Here is a 19,337-nt window from a genome sequence, read left to right as displayed (position 1 = left end):
AATAGCGCAAGTGTCAAAGATATAATGAGACATTACATATTTGCTATTTGTGTAATTTGGCAGCCCCTACTTAAGCAATTTAGTATTTCTGACAAAATAAAATATAAACCAAAAAATAATGTAATAAAGTTCAAAACATTTGCATATTGATTGCAATAAAAACTAGTTTTCTCATACAAATAAAATACAAAACAACACAATCTCTGAGGTTACTAACTTTTTGCTCCGGCCAAGTAAATAGCTTACAATTAACTTTACATTCTATCACCTCAGATTAGGACCAGGATTCAATGCGCTTTTTAAAGGCAATGTTACCGTGTTTGTGGAGATCGCACTCAAGGTAAACGTTGCAGATGTCGTCTCAATTGGAAATTACCTTTTAAATGTCAAGCGCGCTACACCGTGGTTTCGGATTGAATCCTGGCCTAGTTATTCAGATTAGTGACACGTGATTGGATGGTGACCCTCCTGACTGGAGTCTGGTCTGCCATCCGATTGGCCACCAGCTCCTGTAACTGCAGCGCCCCTCCGCCAATAAAACAGAAAGCCGGACAAACGGGGCCGGAGCAATCGACAGGCCCCTCCCACAGTGGACGGAGCGAGTGGGCATCGTAGAAAGTGACGCGACCCTTCTCGAAGTCAAGGCACACCCCGAGCCTGGGAGGCAGTGGGTAGGTGAGGCCCGTAGGCGAGGAGGCGGGGCTGTTTCCGTTGGCGATTGTGGGGCTGCGGCGAGGGCTGGTGCCATTGGCGGGGCAACCGTGGTTGTTATGATGGTTGGGAGCGTGGGGCAGGAAGATCTTGCCCATGCCCATGGTGAGGAAGGAGAAGGGGGGAGGGGAGTCCAAGGAATCCTCCGCCCCACTGTCATGGCCACTGTCTGGGTCATAGCTACAGGGGGGGGGGAGAGAGAGAGGAGAGAGAGAGAGAGAGAGAGAGAGAGAGAGAGAGAGAGAGAGAGAGAGAGAGAGAGAGAGAGAGAGAGAGAGAGAGAGAGAGAGAGAGAGAGAGAGAGAGAGAGAGAAAGCTGAGTCATACACACACACAACTAGGGCCCGTATTCCTAAAGCGTCTCAGTGTAGGAAGGCTGATCTTCATGTCCCTCTGTCCATGTAATCTTATTCATTACGCTGTAAAAGGATAAAGTGATCCTAGACCAGCACTTTTTTATACAAGCCCTGATGTAGGTCAGTCTCTCCTCAACATATTTTCCATTGACTACTTCCTGTACTCCATGCACTTTACAGCCTTAACCTCCAGCACCACTCACCGGGGACTGGCCATGTCTTGGGGAAGATGAAACCACTCCTGTAGTTTGGTCTCTAGGCCCACCCCCACCTGTGGAACAGATAGAGAGAGCCACTGAAAAGGGGGTGCCAATAATCTTGACCCCTATCTTTTTGAGAAAAATAAATATGTGTTGTTAACTAAATCTCTTTCTCTGAGCAATTATATTAGCACAAAATAACATAATTTCCACATTTGTTGTGCATACAATATAGCTCAGTATTTGTATTATATATTTTACACAGTCTTTTTTGCTCATCTTTATCAAGGGTGCCAATAATTTCAGACCCCAGAGTACATCATTACCCAAGAGGTCAACATGCAAAAACACATATGATCACACATTCATTTTCATACAAGTTTTTGTATATAGCCTACAAAAAACTTACAAGATACACCACACCATCTACAGTACACCACCGGTCAAATGTTTTAGAACACCTCCTCATTCATGGTATTTTCTTTATTTTTACTATTTTCTACATTGTAGAATAATAATGAAGACATCAAAACTATGAAATAACACATATGGAATAATGTAGTAACCACAAAAGTTATAAACAAATCAAAATATATTTTATATTTAAGGTTCTTCAAATAGCCACCCTTTGCCTGGATGACAGCTTTGCACACTCTTGGCATTCTCTCAACCAGCTTCACCTGGAATGTTTTTCCAACAGTCTTGAAGGAGTTCCCACATATGCTGAGCATATGAGTGTGCAAAGCTGTCATCAAGGCAAAGGGTGGCTATTTGAAGAACCTCAAATATAAAATATATTTTTGTTTAACACTTTTTTGGTTACTACATGATTCCATATGTGTTATTTCATAGTTTTGATGTCTTCACTATTATTCTGCAATGTAGAAAATAGTCAAAATAAAAAATAAACCTTGAATGAGTAGGTGTTATAATAATTAGTCATTTAGCAGACGCTCTTATCCAGAGCGATTTACAGGAGCAATTAGGGTTAAGTGCCTTGCTCAAGGGCACATCGACAGATTTTTCACCTAGTCGGCTCGGGGATTAGAACCAGCGACCTTTCGGTTACTGGCACAAAGCTCTTAACCACTAAGCTACCTGCTGCCCTGTGTCTAAAACTTTTGACCGGTAGTGTACAGTAAGGGCCAATCCCAAATTGTTCTCTAAACCCTATGCACTAGTGGAGATCTGTGAGGATTTGATTGGTATTAGCAATATGGGTAAACTTCCACTTAGCCTATCAGAGGGCAAGGTGGAGCTATTACCAAATGGATTTCACTTGTCAAATCCTCTCAGATCTCCACAGGTGAATAGGGCACGGCGCTTTGGGGACGATATGGTATTGGGCAAAACTCTCTTCCCAGCTGTTCCACTTGCCTTGACCAGATAGGAGCCGGGCTCCACTGAGCATGCCCAGTAGTGCCTGCCCTGGGTGATGGCCACATCGCCCACCAGGAGGTCTGCAGTCAGGTGACAGGAAGTGAGCGCTAGGTCGGTGGCCTGCAACAGGGACAGACCGGGGACGCTCCGGGCGCAGCGCTGCTCCTTACTCACCACCAGCCGGTCAGCATGGAGACCCCAGCGAGAGTCCAGGTAGAAATTTAACACTGAGAGAGGAGGGCAGGGGATGAGAGTGAGATGGAGGGAGGCAGGAGGAGAGGGAGATGGAGGGAGAGAGGGAGGGAGGGTGGAAGAAGGAGTGCATTTTCAGGAAAGAGAGAAGCGGGAAGGGGAGGGTTTTGATGGGATGGAGTAAAGAAGTGAAATAGGAAAGAGGGTAGAAGTTAAGGGCACAGAGGACGTAAATACAGGGATAGAGGAGTAGTAAGACATATAATCAGGGCAAGGAAAGAACTGAGAGGGGAGAGGTATAGAGAACATGCATCTCCTCTGGAATGAGGAAAGGAGACAAGGACTAATAGAGAGGGAGTCAAACTGTCTTTCATCAACAAACTGGAAACTGATAGAAAACAGTCAAAGCAAAAGGTCAATGAAAAGAGCAGGGGATGCATCTTTCCTAAACTGGGATTATTATTGGAATAATTTTTGGGATTAATATTCCTGAGGGAAATATAACAGGATAGAAGATTTTACCAGGGGAGACGAGGGATACATTGACCACTCAGGACTTCTCAGACCCATTAGCATGGATCTCAATCAACCAAATCCATGTGTTAAGCTTCAGGTCTTAACAAACAGCAAACCTCATCAACACACTGAGATATCATTATGGGAGAGAGGGAGAAAGAGGGTGGCTGGGAGGACAAGAGATGCATGGTATAAATGTAAAAAGAGGTAGAGATATGTGCGAAGCAGCAAGAGGAAAAAGGAGAAAATGATGTAGATGCTCACACTAACAGGCAGAGGGAGAGATGTGGATTGTGAGATTGGACCTAGGAGCGGAATGAGTGAGATGAGGAGAGATATGTGAAGACAAAGTGTAAAGAGGAAAGAGGATGGGTTGGATAGAGAGATGGGATGGGTAAAGAGAGGCATGGGAGGAGAGATGGATGGTATTGGTAGAGAGAAGGATGGGAATGGGCAGAAAAAGAGAGACATTTGTCATTAAGATGATCTCCATGGATACTGTTCTAATGCATATCAGCTTATGATGAGGCCAAGTGTGTGTGTGTGTGTGTGTGTGTGTGTGTGTGTGTGTGTGTGTTTGTGATTGTGTTTGTGTTTGTGCGTGTGCGTGTGTACAGTGTGTGCGTCTATAGAACGGTGTATAGACCTCACCTGGTGCTGGCGGAGTGTGTAGGTACACCTCCTCACTGTACTCCCCGAAGCCCGCCTTGTTGCAGCCTCTCACCCTCAACACATACACACTGTCCATCTCCAACCTGTCAATCACTGCACTAGTCCCGCCCACTTCCTCCAGCCGCTGCCAGCCCCATCGGGCCGCAGCCAATCGTCCTTGGATACCACCCCTGGCCCCACCTCCTGGCACCACCCCCCGGCGACGGAACTCGACAGAGAAGTGCCAGGCGGCGGCGGATTCCTGAGGCAGCCGCCAACACAGAAAAAGCTTGTCATAGGCCAGGGTCTTTTGGGTGTCAATGACAGGGGCCAGAGGGGCTGATGGGAGAAAACATTACAGCTGTCAGTCAGATGTTAGATACACAAACATACAATTCTCTCTGGCTTGATTACATATGCAATACTACCAAATGTTCATTACAGTTTGCTAATATATATTTGAAGATGCAGTAATATTACATAATTAAAGGCAGACTCAGCGAGATGACATTGCCCTAACCCTCTCTGGTTGACTCTATCCCTCTACCCCTCCCTAGCCCCCTAGTCCCCTCCTTAAGCCTCCTCTTATCCTCTCTCTCACCCTGGATGAACTGCAGGTCTGTGAGGAGTTTGAGCTCTTTGGAGACGTCCAGCTGGAAGTGTCTGAAGGAGGGATCAGCGGCCAGAGAGAAACACTGCAGCCCCTCGATGGACGTGGATAACCTTGGAGAGAGCGGCAGGGGGGAGAGCGAGATGGAGAGAGGGGAGGGAGAGAGAGGGAGAGAGGAGGAAGCGCGAGAGAGAAAGGGGGAGATGTTTAGAATAATTGTTTGGGAGTAGACGAGATATGCAAGTCGGGGGAGGTAGGTATGCACTATGCAGACTTAACAATTATTAGGATAATACGCACATAGATGGGCAGTATTTCTGCAACATGTATTTGAAATATGTATTTCAATCACTTCTGAGCATTTTGTAATTTGTAATGCACTGGGCTGAACTACATTCCAATGTATTTTGTAACAAGATACTTTCAAGAGCTATAATTAGTATTTTCAAAATATACACTTTTTTTATAGCGGTTCACCATTTTGTGGCCCCCTTTCACCCTACATTGGTATCAGAAGTCTGATGGCACTATGGTATAATAAGAACGTCTGCTAAATGAACTAAATATAAATGTGTATGTAAAAATGGCCAATTGCAAAGCATGCTCAGTATTATTCTAATGAGCTCCACCCCAAAACAAGGTTTTGTTTAGAAGGGATACAGCTTTTGTCAAAATGTACTTTTCATAGCAGGTTTAGAAGAACATACGCAGCAGGTTAGGATAATTAACGTAGCAGGTTAGGAGAATTAGGCTAAGCTGTATCCCATCAAGACGTGACCCCGAAAAAAGGCCAATAATAATACCCAGTGTGCTTTGCAGTTCATTTTGGTATGTTCATTTTCACATACAGTGCCTTCAGAAAGTATTCATACCCCTTGACTTATTTCACATTTTGCTGTGTTACAGCCTGAATTCAAAATTGAGTAAATAGATTTTTTTTCTCACCCACCTACAAACAATACTCCATAATGACAAAGTGAAAACATGTTTAAAGAAAATTGGCCAAATGTATTGAAGATTAAATACAGAAATATCTAATTTACATAAGTATTCACACCCCTGGATCAATACATGTTAGAATCACCTTTGGCTGAGATTACAGCTGTGAATCTTTCTGGGTAAGTCTCTAAGAGCTTTGCACACCTGGATTGTACAATATTTGCCCTTTTTTTTTTTTTTTTTAAGCTCTGTCAAGTTGATTGTTGATCATTGTTAGACAGCCATTTCCAAGTCTTGCCATAGATTTTCAAGCCGATTTTAGTCAAAACTGTAACTCGGCCACTCAGAAACATTCAGTGTCATCTTGGTAAGCAACTCCAGTGTATATTTGGCCTTGTGTTTTAGGTTATTGTCCTGCTGAAAGGTGAATTTGTCTCCCAGTGTCTGTTGGAAAGCAGGCTGAACCAGGTTTTCCTCTAGGATTTTGCCTGTGCGTACCTCTATTCTGTTTCTTTTTATCCTAAAAACCTCCCTAGTCCTTGCAGATTACAAGCATACCATAACATGATGCAGCACCACCATTCTTGAAAATATGAAGAGTGGTACTCTTGTGTGATGTGTTGTTGGATTTGCCCCAAATATAATGCTTTTGTATTCAGTACAAAAAGTTAATTTCTTTGCCACATTTCTTGCAGTATTATTTAAGTGCCTTGTTGCAAGCAGGATGCATGTTTTGGAATATTTTTATTCTGTACAGGCTTCCTTCTTTTCACTATGGAGTAAATACAATGTTGTTGATCCATCCTAAGTTTTCTCATATCACAACCATTAAACACTGTAACTGTTTTAATATCACCATTGGCCTCATGTAAAATCCCTGAGCAGTTTCCTTCCTCTCCGGCAACTGAGTTAGGAAGGACGCCTGTATTTTTGTAGTGACTGGGTGTATTGATACACCATCCAAAGCCTAATTAATAACTTCACCATGCTCAAAGGGCTATTCAGCATCTGCTTTTTTATTTTTACACATCTAGCAATCGGTGCCCTTCTTTGCGAGGCTTTGAAAAACCTCCCTGGTCTTTGTGGTTGAATCTGTGTTTGAAATTCACTACTCGATTGAGGGACCTTACAGATAATTGTATGTGTGGGGTACAGAGATGGGGTAGTTATTCAAAATTCCTGTTAACCAATATTATTGAACATGGAATGAGTCCATGCAACTTATTATGCGATTTGTTAAGCACATTTTTACTTCTGAACTTATTTAGGCTTGCCATAACAAAGGGGTTGAATACTTATTGACTGAAGACATTTCAGCATTTCATTTGAATTCATTTCTAAAAACATAATTCCACTGTGACATTGTGGGGTATTGTGTGTAGATCAGAAATGTAATCCAATGAAAATTCAGGCTGTAACACAACAAAATGTGGAAGAAGTCAAGAGGTGTGAATACATGCCAGTGTCAGTCTAACAAACTATCATTGGAAACAGTGAATACTGGTTGGAGCACAACTAGTAAATGACTAAAAATTTAAATGTAAATAGAACACCATCACTAAAACCACGCCATGTTATCTTTATCAAACAGGTCCACTGACTCCCTCTTGTGTCCATTTGTCATTTTGCTGATGATGTGGGATGAGCAGTGAAAACATACACAAAAAAGGGAAAGAAGCATAGACAATAGACATTGATAGAAGGAGTGGGAGGAGAAATGGAACAATACGAACAGAGAAACAAACAAACAAAGGTACAGAAAAATGAACAAACAACAAAACTAGGGAGTTAAAGAGCCCTAGGTATGCGTCCCAAATAGCACCCTATTCCCTCCAGTGCACTACTTTTGACCAGAGCCCTATGTGGAATAGGGTGTTATTTGTTTAAGAATGGGCTGCCATTTGTATAACAATAGGGTGCTATTTGTATAAGTTGCCAAGCTGTCTGCCGTCCAGCCAGTCAGACCTATTGTGTGTACCTGCTATGTGTCTGGCGCGCTGCCTGGACAAAGCAGGGCGGGTCCGTCTCCTTCAGCAGCTCCTGGGACAACGCCATGAGGCCTGCATGCTCCAGCAAGCTCCGCCTCTCCGCCACCTGGCCCGCCAACGCCTCGCCCCGCTTCTGCCGCGCCCCCTCCAGGGCTTGGGCCAATGAGGCGTGGCGCTCGGCGAGGAGGGCAGTCAGGTCCCTCACGCTCTGAGACAGCTGCTCCCGTGCCGCTACGCTGTTCGCCTGGGGACAGACAGCAACACACAATGAGGTTAGGACCATAGAGATATACTGCATATTCATCTATATTATTCTAGAGTCGTGTTCTATTTCATTCTGTGATTAAGACTGGCTACGCTGTTCAACAGTCAGACAGCAACACACAGGGAGGTTAGGAGGACCACAGAGATTATGTATTCCACAGAAACACACAGGTTAGGACCCTAGAGCAAGATATTATATATACAGTATACAGTAGCACATTATGTTTACTGTGGTAAACAATGTTGTCCATGGTGGTGTGGTCAGTAGGATCAATGATCCTAACTCGCCTAAATATTCTGAAATAACTTGAAATGGCCATGGTCTAATTGACCCAACAACAAAAAACACATATCTAAGTTTAATTTTCTTAATGAACCAGAAAATATATAGTTATTCCTGGTTGTTTATCAAAGTTAGCTGGCTAACTCATTGATCCTGCTTTTTTCTGGAGCTCTGCAGACTGCAATATTATTTAGTCACCTCTGTCTGAGTGATGGCACTCTCCAGCTGTGTGATCTGGCCCAGCACTGTCTCCTGGTTGGCCAGAATGTAGTTCATCTCCTTGGTAATCTTGTCCTGCCAAATAAACAGTGACAACAAACAAAGAGTTAATACCCAGACCAGACTTAATCCTAATGCACAACAGTAGCTCTGTATTACCCTACATTTTAACTGTACTCATCTCTTACACACTGGATGACCTAAACCCACAGTTCAATGGCTACTCTTACCCCTTTTCTGTCATGCACTGTACTACTAGACTAACCACCAACCATTGATGGCCAATCTCCATTGCGTGTGATATCCACTAATGCCATAGAGTATAACAATATTACCATTTAGCAGGTACTTTTATGCAAAGCAGCTCAAATGTATTACATACATTATTCAGTATATTGTACAGTATAAGGCCAATGCAGGAACCATGCTATAACCAATTAAGCTATTGCACCCAGATGCCCACCTTGAGAGTCTGGTAGGCCTGGGCGACTGGCGCCACCTTGTGCCCGGCGTGGACGCGACGCAGCTTGCAGAGCGGACACAGCAACCGCTGGCACGTCCTACAGTAGAAATGCAGACGCTCCTGGTCATGCTCCGGACACGACAGAACCTGGAGGAGGAGAGGCAAGAGGGATGAGAGAGGAGAGAGAGGGATGAGAGAGGAGAGAGAGGGATGAGAGAGGAGAGAGAGGGATGAGAGAGGAGAGAGAGGGATGAGAGAGGATAGAGAGGGATGAGAGAGGATAGAGAGGGATGAGAGAGGAGAGAGATGGATGAGAGAGGATAGAGGGGGATGAGAGAGGATAGAGAGGGATGAGAGATGATAGAGAGGGATGAGAGAGGATAGAGAGGGATGAGAGAGGATGGAGAGGGATGGGAGAGGATAGAGAGGGATGAGAGAGGAGAGAGAGAGAGGAGAGAGAGGGATGAGAGAGGAGAGAGAGGGATGAGAGAGGATAGAGAGGGATGAAAGAGGATAGAGAGGGATGAGAGAGGATAGAGAGGGATGAGAGAGGATAGAGAGATATGAGAGAGGAGAGAGAGAGAGGAGAGAGAGGGATGAGAGAGGATAGAGAGGGATGAGAGAGGATAGAGAGGGATGAGAAAGGAGAGAGAGGGATGAGAGAGGAGAGAGAGGGATGAGAGAGGATAGAGAGGGATGAGAGAGGATAGAGAGGGATGAGAGAGGATAGAGAGGGATGAGAGAGGAGAGAGGGGGATGAGAGAGGATAGAGAGGGATGAGAGAGGAGAGAGAGGGATGAGAGAGGATAGAGAGGGATGAGAGAGGATAGAGAGGGATGAGAGAGGATAGAGAGGGATGAGAGAGGAGAGAGAGGGATGAGAGAGGATAGAGAGGGATGAGAGAGGAGAGAGAGGGATGAGAGAGGATAGAGAGGGATGAGAGAGGATAGAGAGGGATGAGAGAGGATAGAGAGGGATGAGAGAGGAGAGAGAGGGATGAGAGAGGAGAGAGAGAGAGGAGAGAGATGGATGAAAGAGGATAGAGAGGGATGAGAGAGGATAGAGAGGGATGAGAGAGGAGAGAGATGGATGAAAGAGGATAGAGAGGGATGAGAGAGGATAGAGAGGGATGAGAGAGGATAGAGAGGGATGGGAGAGGATAGAGAGGGATGAGAGAGGAGAGAGAGAGAGGAGAGAGAGGGATGAGAGAGGAGAGAGAGGGATGAGAGAGGATAGAGAGGGATGAGAGAGGATAGAGAGGGATGAGAGAGGAGAGAGAGGGATGAGAGAGGAGAGAGAGGGATGAGAGAGGATAGAGAGGGATGAGAGAGGATAGAGAGGGATGAGAGAGGATAGAGAGGGATGAGAGAGGATAGAGAGGGATGAGAGAGGAGAGAGGGGGATGAGAGAGGATAGAGAGGGATGAGAGAGGATAGAGAGGGATGAGAGAGGATAGAGAGGGATGAGAGAGGAGAGAGAGGGATGAGAGAGGAGAGAGAGGGATGAGAGAGGAGAGAGAGGGATGAGAGAGGAGAGAGAGGGATGAGAGAGGATAGAGAGGGATGAGAGAGGAGAGAGAGGGATGAGAGAGAGGCAGGCCTCACCTTGGGCCTAAAGTTGAGGGTGGGCTGGACGTGTTCGTGCTGGGCGCGCGGTGTCCCCCAGGGGTGGTAGAGCTTGAAACACTCGTTACAGAAGCTGGCTCGGCAGTCGGCGCAGCCCTTAGTGGCCTCCAGGGACTGGGGAGGCTTGCAGAACTGACACATCACAGCCACACTGCCCAGGCTCACTGTGTGTCTGTACCTGAGAGGAGGAGGGGAGAGAGGGAGGGAGTGGGGGAAGGAGGGTAGAGGAGAGAGAGAGAGCATTGGGCGAATTAGGGCAGGATAGTAGTAGAAAGGGGGTGAGTGAGGGAGAAAGAGGCGAAAGAAAGAGAGACAAATGATGGTGGAAGGAGAGAACGGTGCCAAGACAGAGAGAGAGGGGATGGGTAGACAGGGTGATAAATAGCATAACGAGGTTACTGTACATAGGGAAAATAAGCTGTTAGCAGTTACACTACAGTAATCCAGTGGAAGTGCAGTCTGTCTGCTGCAGTAGGTTGCAGGAGCTCTGCTAGTTTGTGAGATCTGCTAGTTTCCTCTCTAGCTCAGCTTCATGCTGATTAACAAGAGTCAGCACTTGGCACCCTATTCCCTATATAGTACACTACTTTTGACCAGGGGCCGCACTACTTTTTACCAAGGTGCCATTTGGGACGCAGTACTTGGACACATTCTCTTACTCACTGTTCAGGGGGCTAAAGCTGATACTAATTGAAATGTTACACTATAGCCTACCCTGCAGCATTTAGGCATGTAACGACCGACCACAGTATGAATGCTGTTTTTGTTTGTGTCTTTGTGTGAGTGTGTGTGTGCGTGTGTGTGTGTCAGGGGCAGCAGGTAGCCTAGCGGTTAAGAGCTTGGGCCAGTAACTGAAAGGTTATTGGTTTGAATCCCCGACTAGGTGGAAAATCTGTCGAGGTGCCTTTGAGCAAGGCACTTAACCCTAATTGCTCCTGTAAGTCGCTCTGGATAAGAGCATCTGCTAAATGACTCAAATGTAAATGTGAGATCTGAACCGCTTGGGAACAAACATCTTAAACAGACCAAGAGGAAATTCCTTCCTGACGGTGACACTGATTTTGCAGGCAGGGAGGGCTACATCCTCCCTCACGCTAAATTCAGAAAATCATGTGAAAACGTAATTTTGGAACACCAAATGTGATCATGATTTCACGTTGCTTTACATGTTATCACATTAACTTCACATAAGATCACATGGGATCACGTAAAATTCGAGATATGTCCCGTAAGGGCTCACAAGACCATGAGCCGACACCTCCACTGTGCATGTGTGCGTGCGTGTATAAGTGTAAGTATGTGTGTTACCTCTCTACAATGCGTTCCAAGGTGAGGTTACGCAGGCAGTCAGTCAGGCCCTTTTCTCCCAGCTCTACCTCCCTCCCACAGGGTGGGCATGGAAACAACATCGCAGGGGGCGGTTCCTTACGCCGTCGCCCCGGCGACTGATACGTCCCAAGTCCTGGACACAGGGTGGGAGAGGGGGATGGGTAAAGAGTGGAGGAGAATAGAGAAAGAGATAATGAGAAGAGGTTGTGTGTATTCCCATCGCATCCCCAGACTAGTCCTATTGATCGTCACATTCGACAGTGGATCTAAAGACACACACACACTCTCTCTCATGTGCACACACTCACACACACACACATTACCTGAACGTAGCACGCGGTCGATGGGTCGATGGTCGGCCTTGCTGGGCATGGACCTGCGTGCCTGGTGGGGAGAGCGGGTGTTGGGGGTGGAGGCAGGAGAGTTGGGCTCGGGCGGCAGCTCCGGAGGAGGGTAGCCATTTTGAACCAGGACCTCTGAGGCACACATCAGGCAGACGCTGTGCTGACATGGCAGGACCACGGGCTGCTTGACGATCTCCTTACACACTGGGCAATGCAGCTCGCGCTCCATGCTCTTCATGTTAGACTGGGGAGGAGGGAGAGGTGGAGAGTCAATTAATCACACAGGTAGATAGACAGACCTAAGGGGGTCCCATGTGGCTCAGTTGGTAGAGCATGGCGCTTGCAACGTCAGGGTTGTGGACCAGTAATGAAAAACTATAAGAATGTAAGCACTCACTACTGTAAGTCGCTCTGGATAAGAGTGTTTGCTAAATTACGTAAATGTATTGTAAATGGGGAGTCACTACTACCTTGATATGGGAATTCATTAATTGGACTAAAATGAACCCACCAAGACAAAAAAGAGGGGATAGAGGGATGAATTTATAGTGTTTGAAAAGAGACCGAAGTACGTACGGGACAGAAACAGAGGAATGATATTTAACAGAGGTATAGAAATAAAACAAATAGTTATACCACCAACTACAATAAACTGCAGCACTCAAGATCCATAATAATGCTAGTCACAAGAACACAGAGCACACGAGATGGATGGTCTCTGTAACTGATTGAGATACAGAGAGGCTGAGAGGTTGAAGGAGGAGAGATAGGCTGGCATCACAAATGATACCCTATTCCCTATATAGTGCACTAACTTTGACCAGAGCCCTATGGGCCCTGGTCAAAAATAGTGCACTATATAGGGCTATCAAACTCAACTCTGGACCTCAAAGCTAGTTCCACTGCGTATTTTCATTGTTCCCCTATAATCAGGGACTGATTTAGACCTGGGACACCAGGTGAGTACAATTAATTATCAGGTAGAACAGAAAACCAGCAGGCTCCGGACTTCGTAGGGTAAGACTTGAATACCCCTGATATAGATAATAGATTGCCATTTGGGATGCAGCCATAGCGTGAGAGAGGGCAGAGATTTCTCTAGCTAAGTGTTAACATGTGACAGTATGACAGTGGTCTTTATAAATAGCTGTCCTCAATGGGCTGTCAGAACAGTTAAATATTAATAAGGAAGGAGGACCAGACGTTATGTAATTCCTGCACACGCCTGGTCCGGAGTGTGTGTGTGTTACGCCTGGTCCCGATGAGTTCATTCCACACATGACCTCTGCTGTATAGACTGGTGCTGCCTGCTGTCACACACACCATGCTGATCTTGGATCAGTTTAGCCTTTTAGAGCATAATGAATAAGATCTACATGGACAGTGGGACCTGATCCAAGATCCGCACTCCTATTCTGAGACGCTTTATGAATACAGACCTAGATCGGAAGGATGAATGGAGGAAATGCACCTGTAATGCTGAAGATAGCGTGTCCCTTAGAGCTGGACAGTGAACACTGATTGGTCCAAGACTATGTGTGTTGCTTCTGTGGTTGCCCTTGACAGAGGTCTGAGACATAAAGCTCTGGCTAAAACAGCTAGTGGCTAGATTCTAGCTGTTTAACTTTTTTGATCATAATGAGTAGGATTACATGGACAGGGGGGACCTGATCCTAGATCAGCATTCCTACTTTGAGTGAAGGAAATGAATGAGTGAGTGAGTGAGTGAGTAGGAAGGAAGGAAGGAAGGAAGGAAGGAAGGAAGGAAGGAAGGAAGGAAGGAAGGAAGGAAGGAAGGAAGGAAGGAAGGAAGGAAGGAAGGAAGGAAGGAAGGAAGGAAGGAAGGAAGGAAGGAAATCCCCCTGTAAACTATAGCAGCATCAGTAGCCTACACTCTTAGAAAAAAAGATGCTATCTAGAACCTTAAAGGGTACTTCGGCTGTCCCCATAAGAGAACCCGTTGAAGAACCCTTTTTGGTTGCAGGTAGAACCCTTTCTACAGAGGGGTTCTACATGGAACCCAAAAGGGTTCTCCTATGGGGACAGCCGAAGAACCCTTTTGGAACCCTTTTTTATAAGAGTGTAACTGCTGCAGGAATGCATCAATAATGATAGCACACACACACACACACACACACACATTGACACTCACAGTGACACTCACATTCACTCACTCACTCCCTCACACACACACACACACACACACACACACACACACGCACACACACTGACACACAATTTAATCAGCCGGATTACATTGAAAACCACTTAACCTAACAGATATCCATTATATTGATTGCTCATGCAGAGGGAAGAGGAAGAGGATGACAACCTTCCTTTGCATTTTCTAAACTAATCACATCCACTTCAATTACATGATTTGTATTTGATTATATGATTTAAGCAACAATATAGCACAGCCTAAATCAATTGATAAATTTCCCACATTACAGTTTTTTTTCAATCACTTTGGAAAAATGTTCAGATGTAAGTGGTACATTTTCAAAATGTTAAGTAAAAAACTCTAAACTGATAACACTTGTAATGCCCCCTATCTTATGTTCAGAACCTTTGATTGTGCATTCATTGGGGTTTCACACATCTTTCACCCCATTCATGCAAAATCTAAGTTTTCCATGAAATACCATGAGCACATTTCGTTTAGTCACCAATACATCAGATAATGATAGGCTTACCATTTAGTCATTTTAAGTACCATTTAATCCAATCACATTTTCCATACAGTATTTAACTATAAATTGACATGCACCATTTTTTAAATAATTTGTATCCCATGGCAGGTTGTGAGGATGTTGAGAAATATGTCAGTCTTACAGTTGTATTATCCTTATACAGTACATACGACAAATCATCAGAAATAGGGGTATTGTAAAGCAGTTTGCTACTGTAAAAACGTAGCATAGTGTTTTCTGCCCCATGCAACATTGTCAAAGATCACATTTTCTACGTGACTTGTCAACTGATACAGTATCGCATATCTATCTGCTTGACAAAATTCATTAGCTTACAGTGCATCAATGAAATTCAGATAGTGAGTGGAATATATTGTTAAATACAACCCAGGTATTTCAGCAGTGCATTGTACACTACACACTTAGAAAAAAAGGTGCTATCTAGAAACTTAAAGGGTTCTTCGGCTGTCCCCATAGGATAAGCCTTTGAAGAACCCTTTTTGGTTGCAGGTAGAACCCTTTTGGGCGGCAGGTAGCCTACCGGTTAAGAGCATTGAGCCAGTAACCGAAAGGTCGCTGGTTTAAATCCCAGAGCCGACTAAGTGAAAAATCTGTCGAAGTGCCCTTAAGCAAGGCATTTAACCCTAATTGCTCCTGTAAGTCGCTCTGGATAAGAGCTTCTGCTAAATGACGTAAATGTATGTAGAACCCTTTCTACAGAGGGTTCTCTCTGGAACCAAAAAGGAATGCAGGTGAAAGCTAAGATCCCTTATTGATGTCACTTGTTAAATCCACTTCAATCAGTGTAGATGAAGGGGAGGAGACAGGTTAAAGAAGAATTTTTAGGCCTTGAGACAATTGAGACATGGATTGTGTATGTGTGCCATTCAGAGGGTGAATGGGCAAGACAAAATATTTAAGTGCCTTTGAACGGGGTATGGTAGTAGGTGCCAGGCACACCGGTTTGTGTCAAGAACTGCAACACTGCTGTGTTTTTCACGCTCAACCGTTTCCCGTGTTTATTGAATGGTCCACCACCGAAAGGACATCCAGCCAACTTGACACAACTGTGGGAAGAATTGGAGTCAACATGGGCCAGTATCCCTGTGGAATGCTTATTAGGAAGGCAACTCAATATTAAGGTGTTCTTAATGTTTTTTTACACTCAGTGTATACAATTTCATTTTACCTTCCAACATAAATTGATGTCAAATGTATACATTTATGAGGTAAAAATATAGAAATGTACAGTGTTCAGCCGTTATCAAACTATACTGAACAAAAATATAAATGCAACATGTAAAGTGTTGGGCCCATGTTTCATGAGTTGAAATAAAAGATCCCAGAAATGTTCCATACGCACAAAAATCTATTTTCTCTTAAATGTTGTGCACAAATTTGTTTCCATCCCTGTTAGAGAGCATTTCTCCTTTGCCAAGATATTCTATCCACCTGACAGGTGTAGCATATCAAGAAGCTGATTAAATAGCAATATCATTACACAGGTGCACCTTCTGCTGGGGACAATAAAAATCCACTCTAAAATGTGCAATTTTGTCACACAACACAATGCTACAGATGTCTCAAGTTTTGAGGGAGCGTGCAATTGGTATGTTGGCTGCAGGAATGTCCACCAGAGCTGTTGCCAGAGAATGTAATATTCATTTCTCTACCATAACGTGGTTTTATAGAATTTGGCAGTACGTCCTACCGGCCTCACAACCGCAAACCATGTGTAACCACGCTAACCCAGGACGTCCACATCCGGCTTCTTCACCTGCAGGATCGTCTGAGACCAGGCACCCGGACAGCTGATGAAACTGTGGGTTTGCGCAACCGAAGAATTTCTGCACAAACTGTCAGAAACCGTCCCAGGGAAGGTAATCTGCTTGCTTATCGTCCTCACTAGGGTCTTGACCTGACTGCAGTTTGGCATCGTAACCGACTTCAGTGGGCAAATGCTCACCATCGATGGTCACTGGCAAGCTGGAGATGTGTACTCTTCACGGATGAATCCCGGTTTCGACTGTACCGGGCAGATGGCTGGGCAGTATGGCGTTGTGTGGGCGAGCGGTTTGCTGATGTCAACGTTGTGAACAGAGTGCCCCATGGTGGCGGTGGGGTTATGGTATGGGCAGGCATAAGCTATGGACAACGAACACAATTGCATTGGCAATTTGAATGCACAGAGATACCGTGATGAAATCCTGAGGCCCATTGTCGTGTCATTCATCACCTCATGTTTCAGCATGATAATGCATGGCCCCATGTCTCAAGTACACAATTCCTGGAAGCTGAAAATGTCCCAGTGCTTCTATGGCCTGCATACTCACCAGATATGTCACCCATTGAGCATGTTTGGGATGCTCTGGATCTAAGTGTACGTGTTCCAGTTCCTGCCAACATCCAGCAACTTCGCACAGCCATTGAAGAGGAGTGGGACAACATTCCACTGGCCACAATCAACAGCCTGATCAACTCTATGTGAAGGAGATGAGTCGCGCTGCATGAGGCAAATGGTGGTCACACCAGATACTGACTGGTTTTCTGATCCACACCCCTGTGACCAACAGATGCATATCTGTATTCCCAGTCGTGAAATCCATAGATTAGCACCTAATTTATTTATTTCAATTGACTGATTACCTTATATGAACTTTATGTAAGTAAAATCGTTTAAATTGTTGCATGTTGCGTAAAATTTTTTGTTCAGTGTATATACATTAACTAGCCACTACATAATTTAGGTTCAGCAGTTAACAGTTTTGAGCAGTTTGATTAAGTGATAGTTAATTGTATTGTTAACAAATGACAAGAAAATCATATCAAAAGTAGGCCTATTGCATTTTGAAAATAAGACACTTAGATTGAATATGTATCCAACTTGAAAGAGTGATTTGGTGCAGTAAACAAGTGACTGTGAATTCATTTGTTGTACTCAGTCAATTTAAAATGTGCTTAGAGTTTTGAAACATGAGCCATTCTAGTTTTCATTTTTGTGCTTAGAGTTGTGAAAATTGCACCAAAGTGATTTTTTAAATTATATGAAGCAATACCAAGCCATCCACACACACACATCACATCATAAAAAAACATGCAGACCTGGAGGTTAAAGAAATATAATTTATAATCTACCAGCAGGACATGGTTAGAGACCCTGTCTCGCTGTCATTCACCAATGTCAACTCCGTCCTGTCCTTTCTTGTTCTATTCAAAACAGCAGCCGACTAAATTAGCAATAGGCTAGACAGGCTATGCTACACTGGCTACAATCTATTGACGCCCACAAATTAGTTTTCCAAATAGGACCTATATTCCATATTACAGCGCAAGTTGATTTGCAATGGGATGTCTGTCTGAAACCGGATTTCCAGAACACGCGTTGTGCTACAGCGCATTTCTTACCTTCAGCTGGAATCTAGGCGCCATGATATGAAGGTTTCTTCCATGGTAATCAGAGCGTCGCTCCCAGAGGTGATAGTAGAAACTGAAAGCAGGGGGTAGGTCTATTTCTGCCCCGCAAGGTGTGGCATGTGAGATTTGTGAGATGCAAAATATTTTAAGGACTCCCTTTTCAATCCTGTTGATATAGTGCGTAAAAAGAGTGATTTTCAGTCTCTCATTGTTCTCTTTTTTTTTTTTTTTTAACTAGGTTAGCCTATTGCGCTGTGCAATATTCTGTACCCTCGTTTTTTTTTTTTTTATCTCCCCCTGCACAGCGCAAGACCGCGCCGCGTTCCTGCATCCCGTATCCATGGTAACGAGCATCCGTCCCTGCGCATCCCCGGAGCACGCACAAAATGTGTAGCATTTTACTTGCACGGCTTCTTTGTTTGTTTCCAGTGTGTCTAATGTTGCATTTGAATAGGCATAGTGTCGACATTTTTTTACCAATTTTTGGTGTTTGTTTTGTCATTATAGAGCACCTAGCCTTGTTCTTAAACATATGCACCAAAATGGGTAACGCCTATAATAGGCCTATAAGTGGTTCAATACATTTGGTAGGCATCCACATATTTGCAGGTGAATTGAATAGAAATTGGCATATTGCCTAATGGGAATAGTATGGTAAAGAATAGTGTTATTTAAAACATAAATATATGTTTCCTTTTGGTCTAGGTTGAAGACTATTTAGGCCATCATAACGAATTCATGACCACATTCAAGATAGAGGAATGTGTTGGAAGGGGAATAGCTTTTCTAGAAAATTGCATATTGACAGGCCTATATTACATAAAAAAATATATTAGTGTGTTACATTGTGCCGTGTTAAATGTTGGAAATTATTACGTAGACTAATAAGAGTGGTCCGACAGGTGCATATGGGGGCGAATCAGACACCTGAAAATAAATGGTGATCTGTTTCTGGTAGCCTAGGCTTTAAGCTACTGCCTGCATCATTAGCCTATAAATTGTCATAGGCTATTAGTAGACTACAACGGGGAAACAAAACATGTAAACATATACAAAACACTGACATGACCAGACACATGCTACGCACACTAATACGAACCAGAGCGTCCATCATTGAAGAAGTGAGCGTTCAATCCGACTGTGCCTCCTTCGATGAATTA

At 44.3% G+C, this 19,337-nt stretch overlaps 1 protein-coding gene across 1 annotated transcript; it reads right to left on the bottom strand.

Moving 5' to 3' along the window:
• Window positions 1-425: 425 nt before the first annotated feature.
• On the bottom strand, window positions 426-18,332 carry LOC311132857 (tripartite motif-containing protein 46-like; the record flags this gene model as incomplete). Its single annotated transcript, XM_084166212.1, has 12 exons — window positions 18,169-18,332; window positions 12,050-12,314; window positions 11,706-11,859; window positions 10,377-10,575; window positions 8,773-8,919; window positions 8,289-8,384; window positions 7,534-7,787; window positions 4,608-4,729; window positions 4,007-4,345; window positions 2,645-2,874; window positions 1,271-1,338; window positions 426-891 (listed from the first exon to the last, which is right to left on the bottom strand). The coding sequence occupies exons 1-12, from the start codon at window positions 18,190-18,192 to the stop codon at window positions 426-428; spliced, it is 2,364 nt and encodes a 787-aa protein (XP_084022338.1). The 5' UTR covers window positions 18,193-18,332.
• Between the last annotated feature and the right edge of the window lie 1,005 nt (window positions 18,333-19,337).

The sequence above is a fragment of the Coregonus lavaretus genome (assembly GCF_964263955.1).
Source record: "Coregonus lavaretus genome assembly, chromosome: 7".
Lineage (NCBI taxonomy): Eukaryota > Metazoa > Chordata > Actinopteri > Salmoniformes > Salmonidae > Coregonus > Coregonus lavaretus.
The sequence above is the reverse complement of the archived record's forward strand: the minus strand, read 5'-3'. Positions and strand labels throughout refer to the sequence as shown.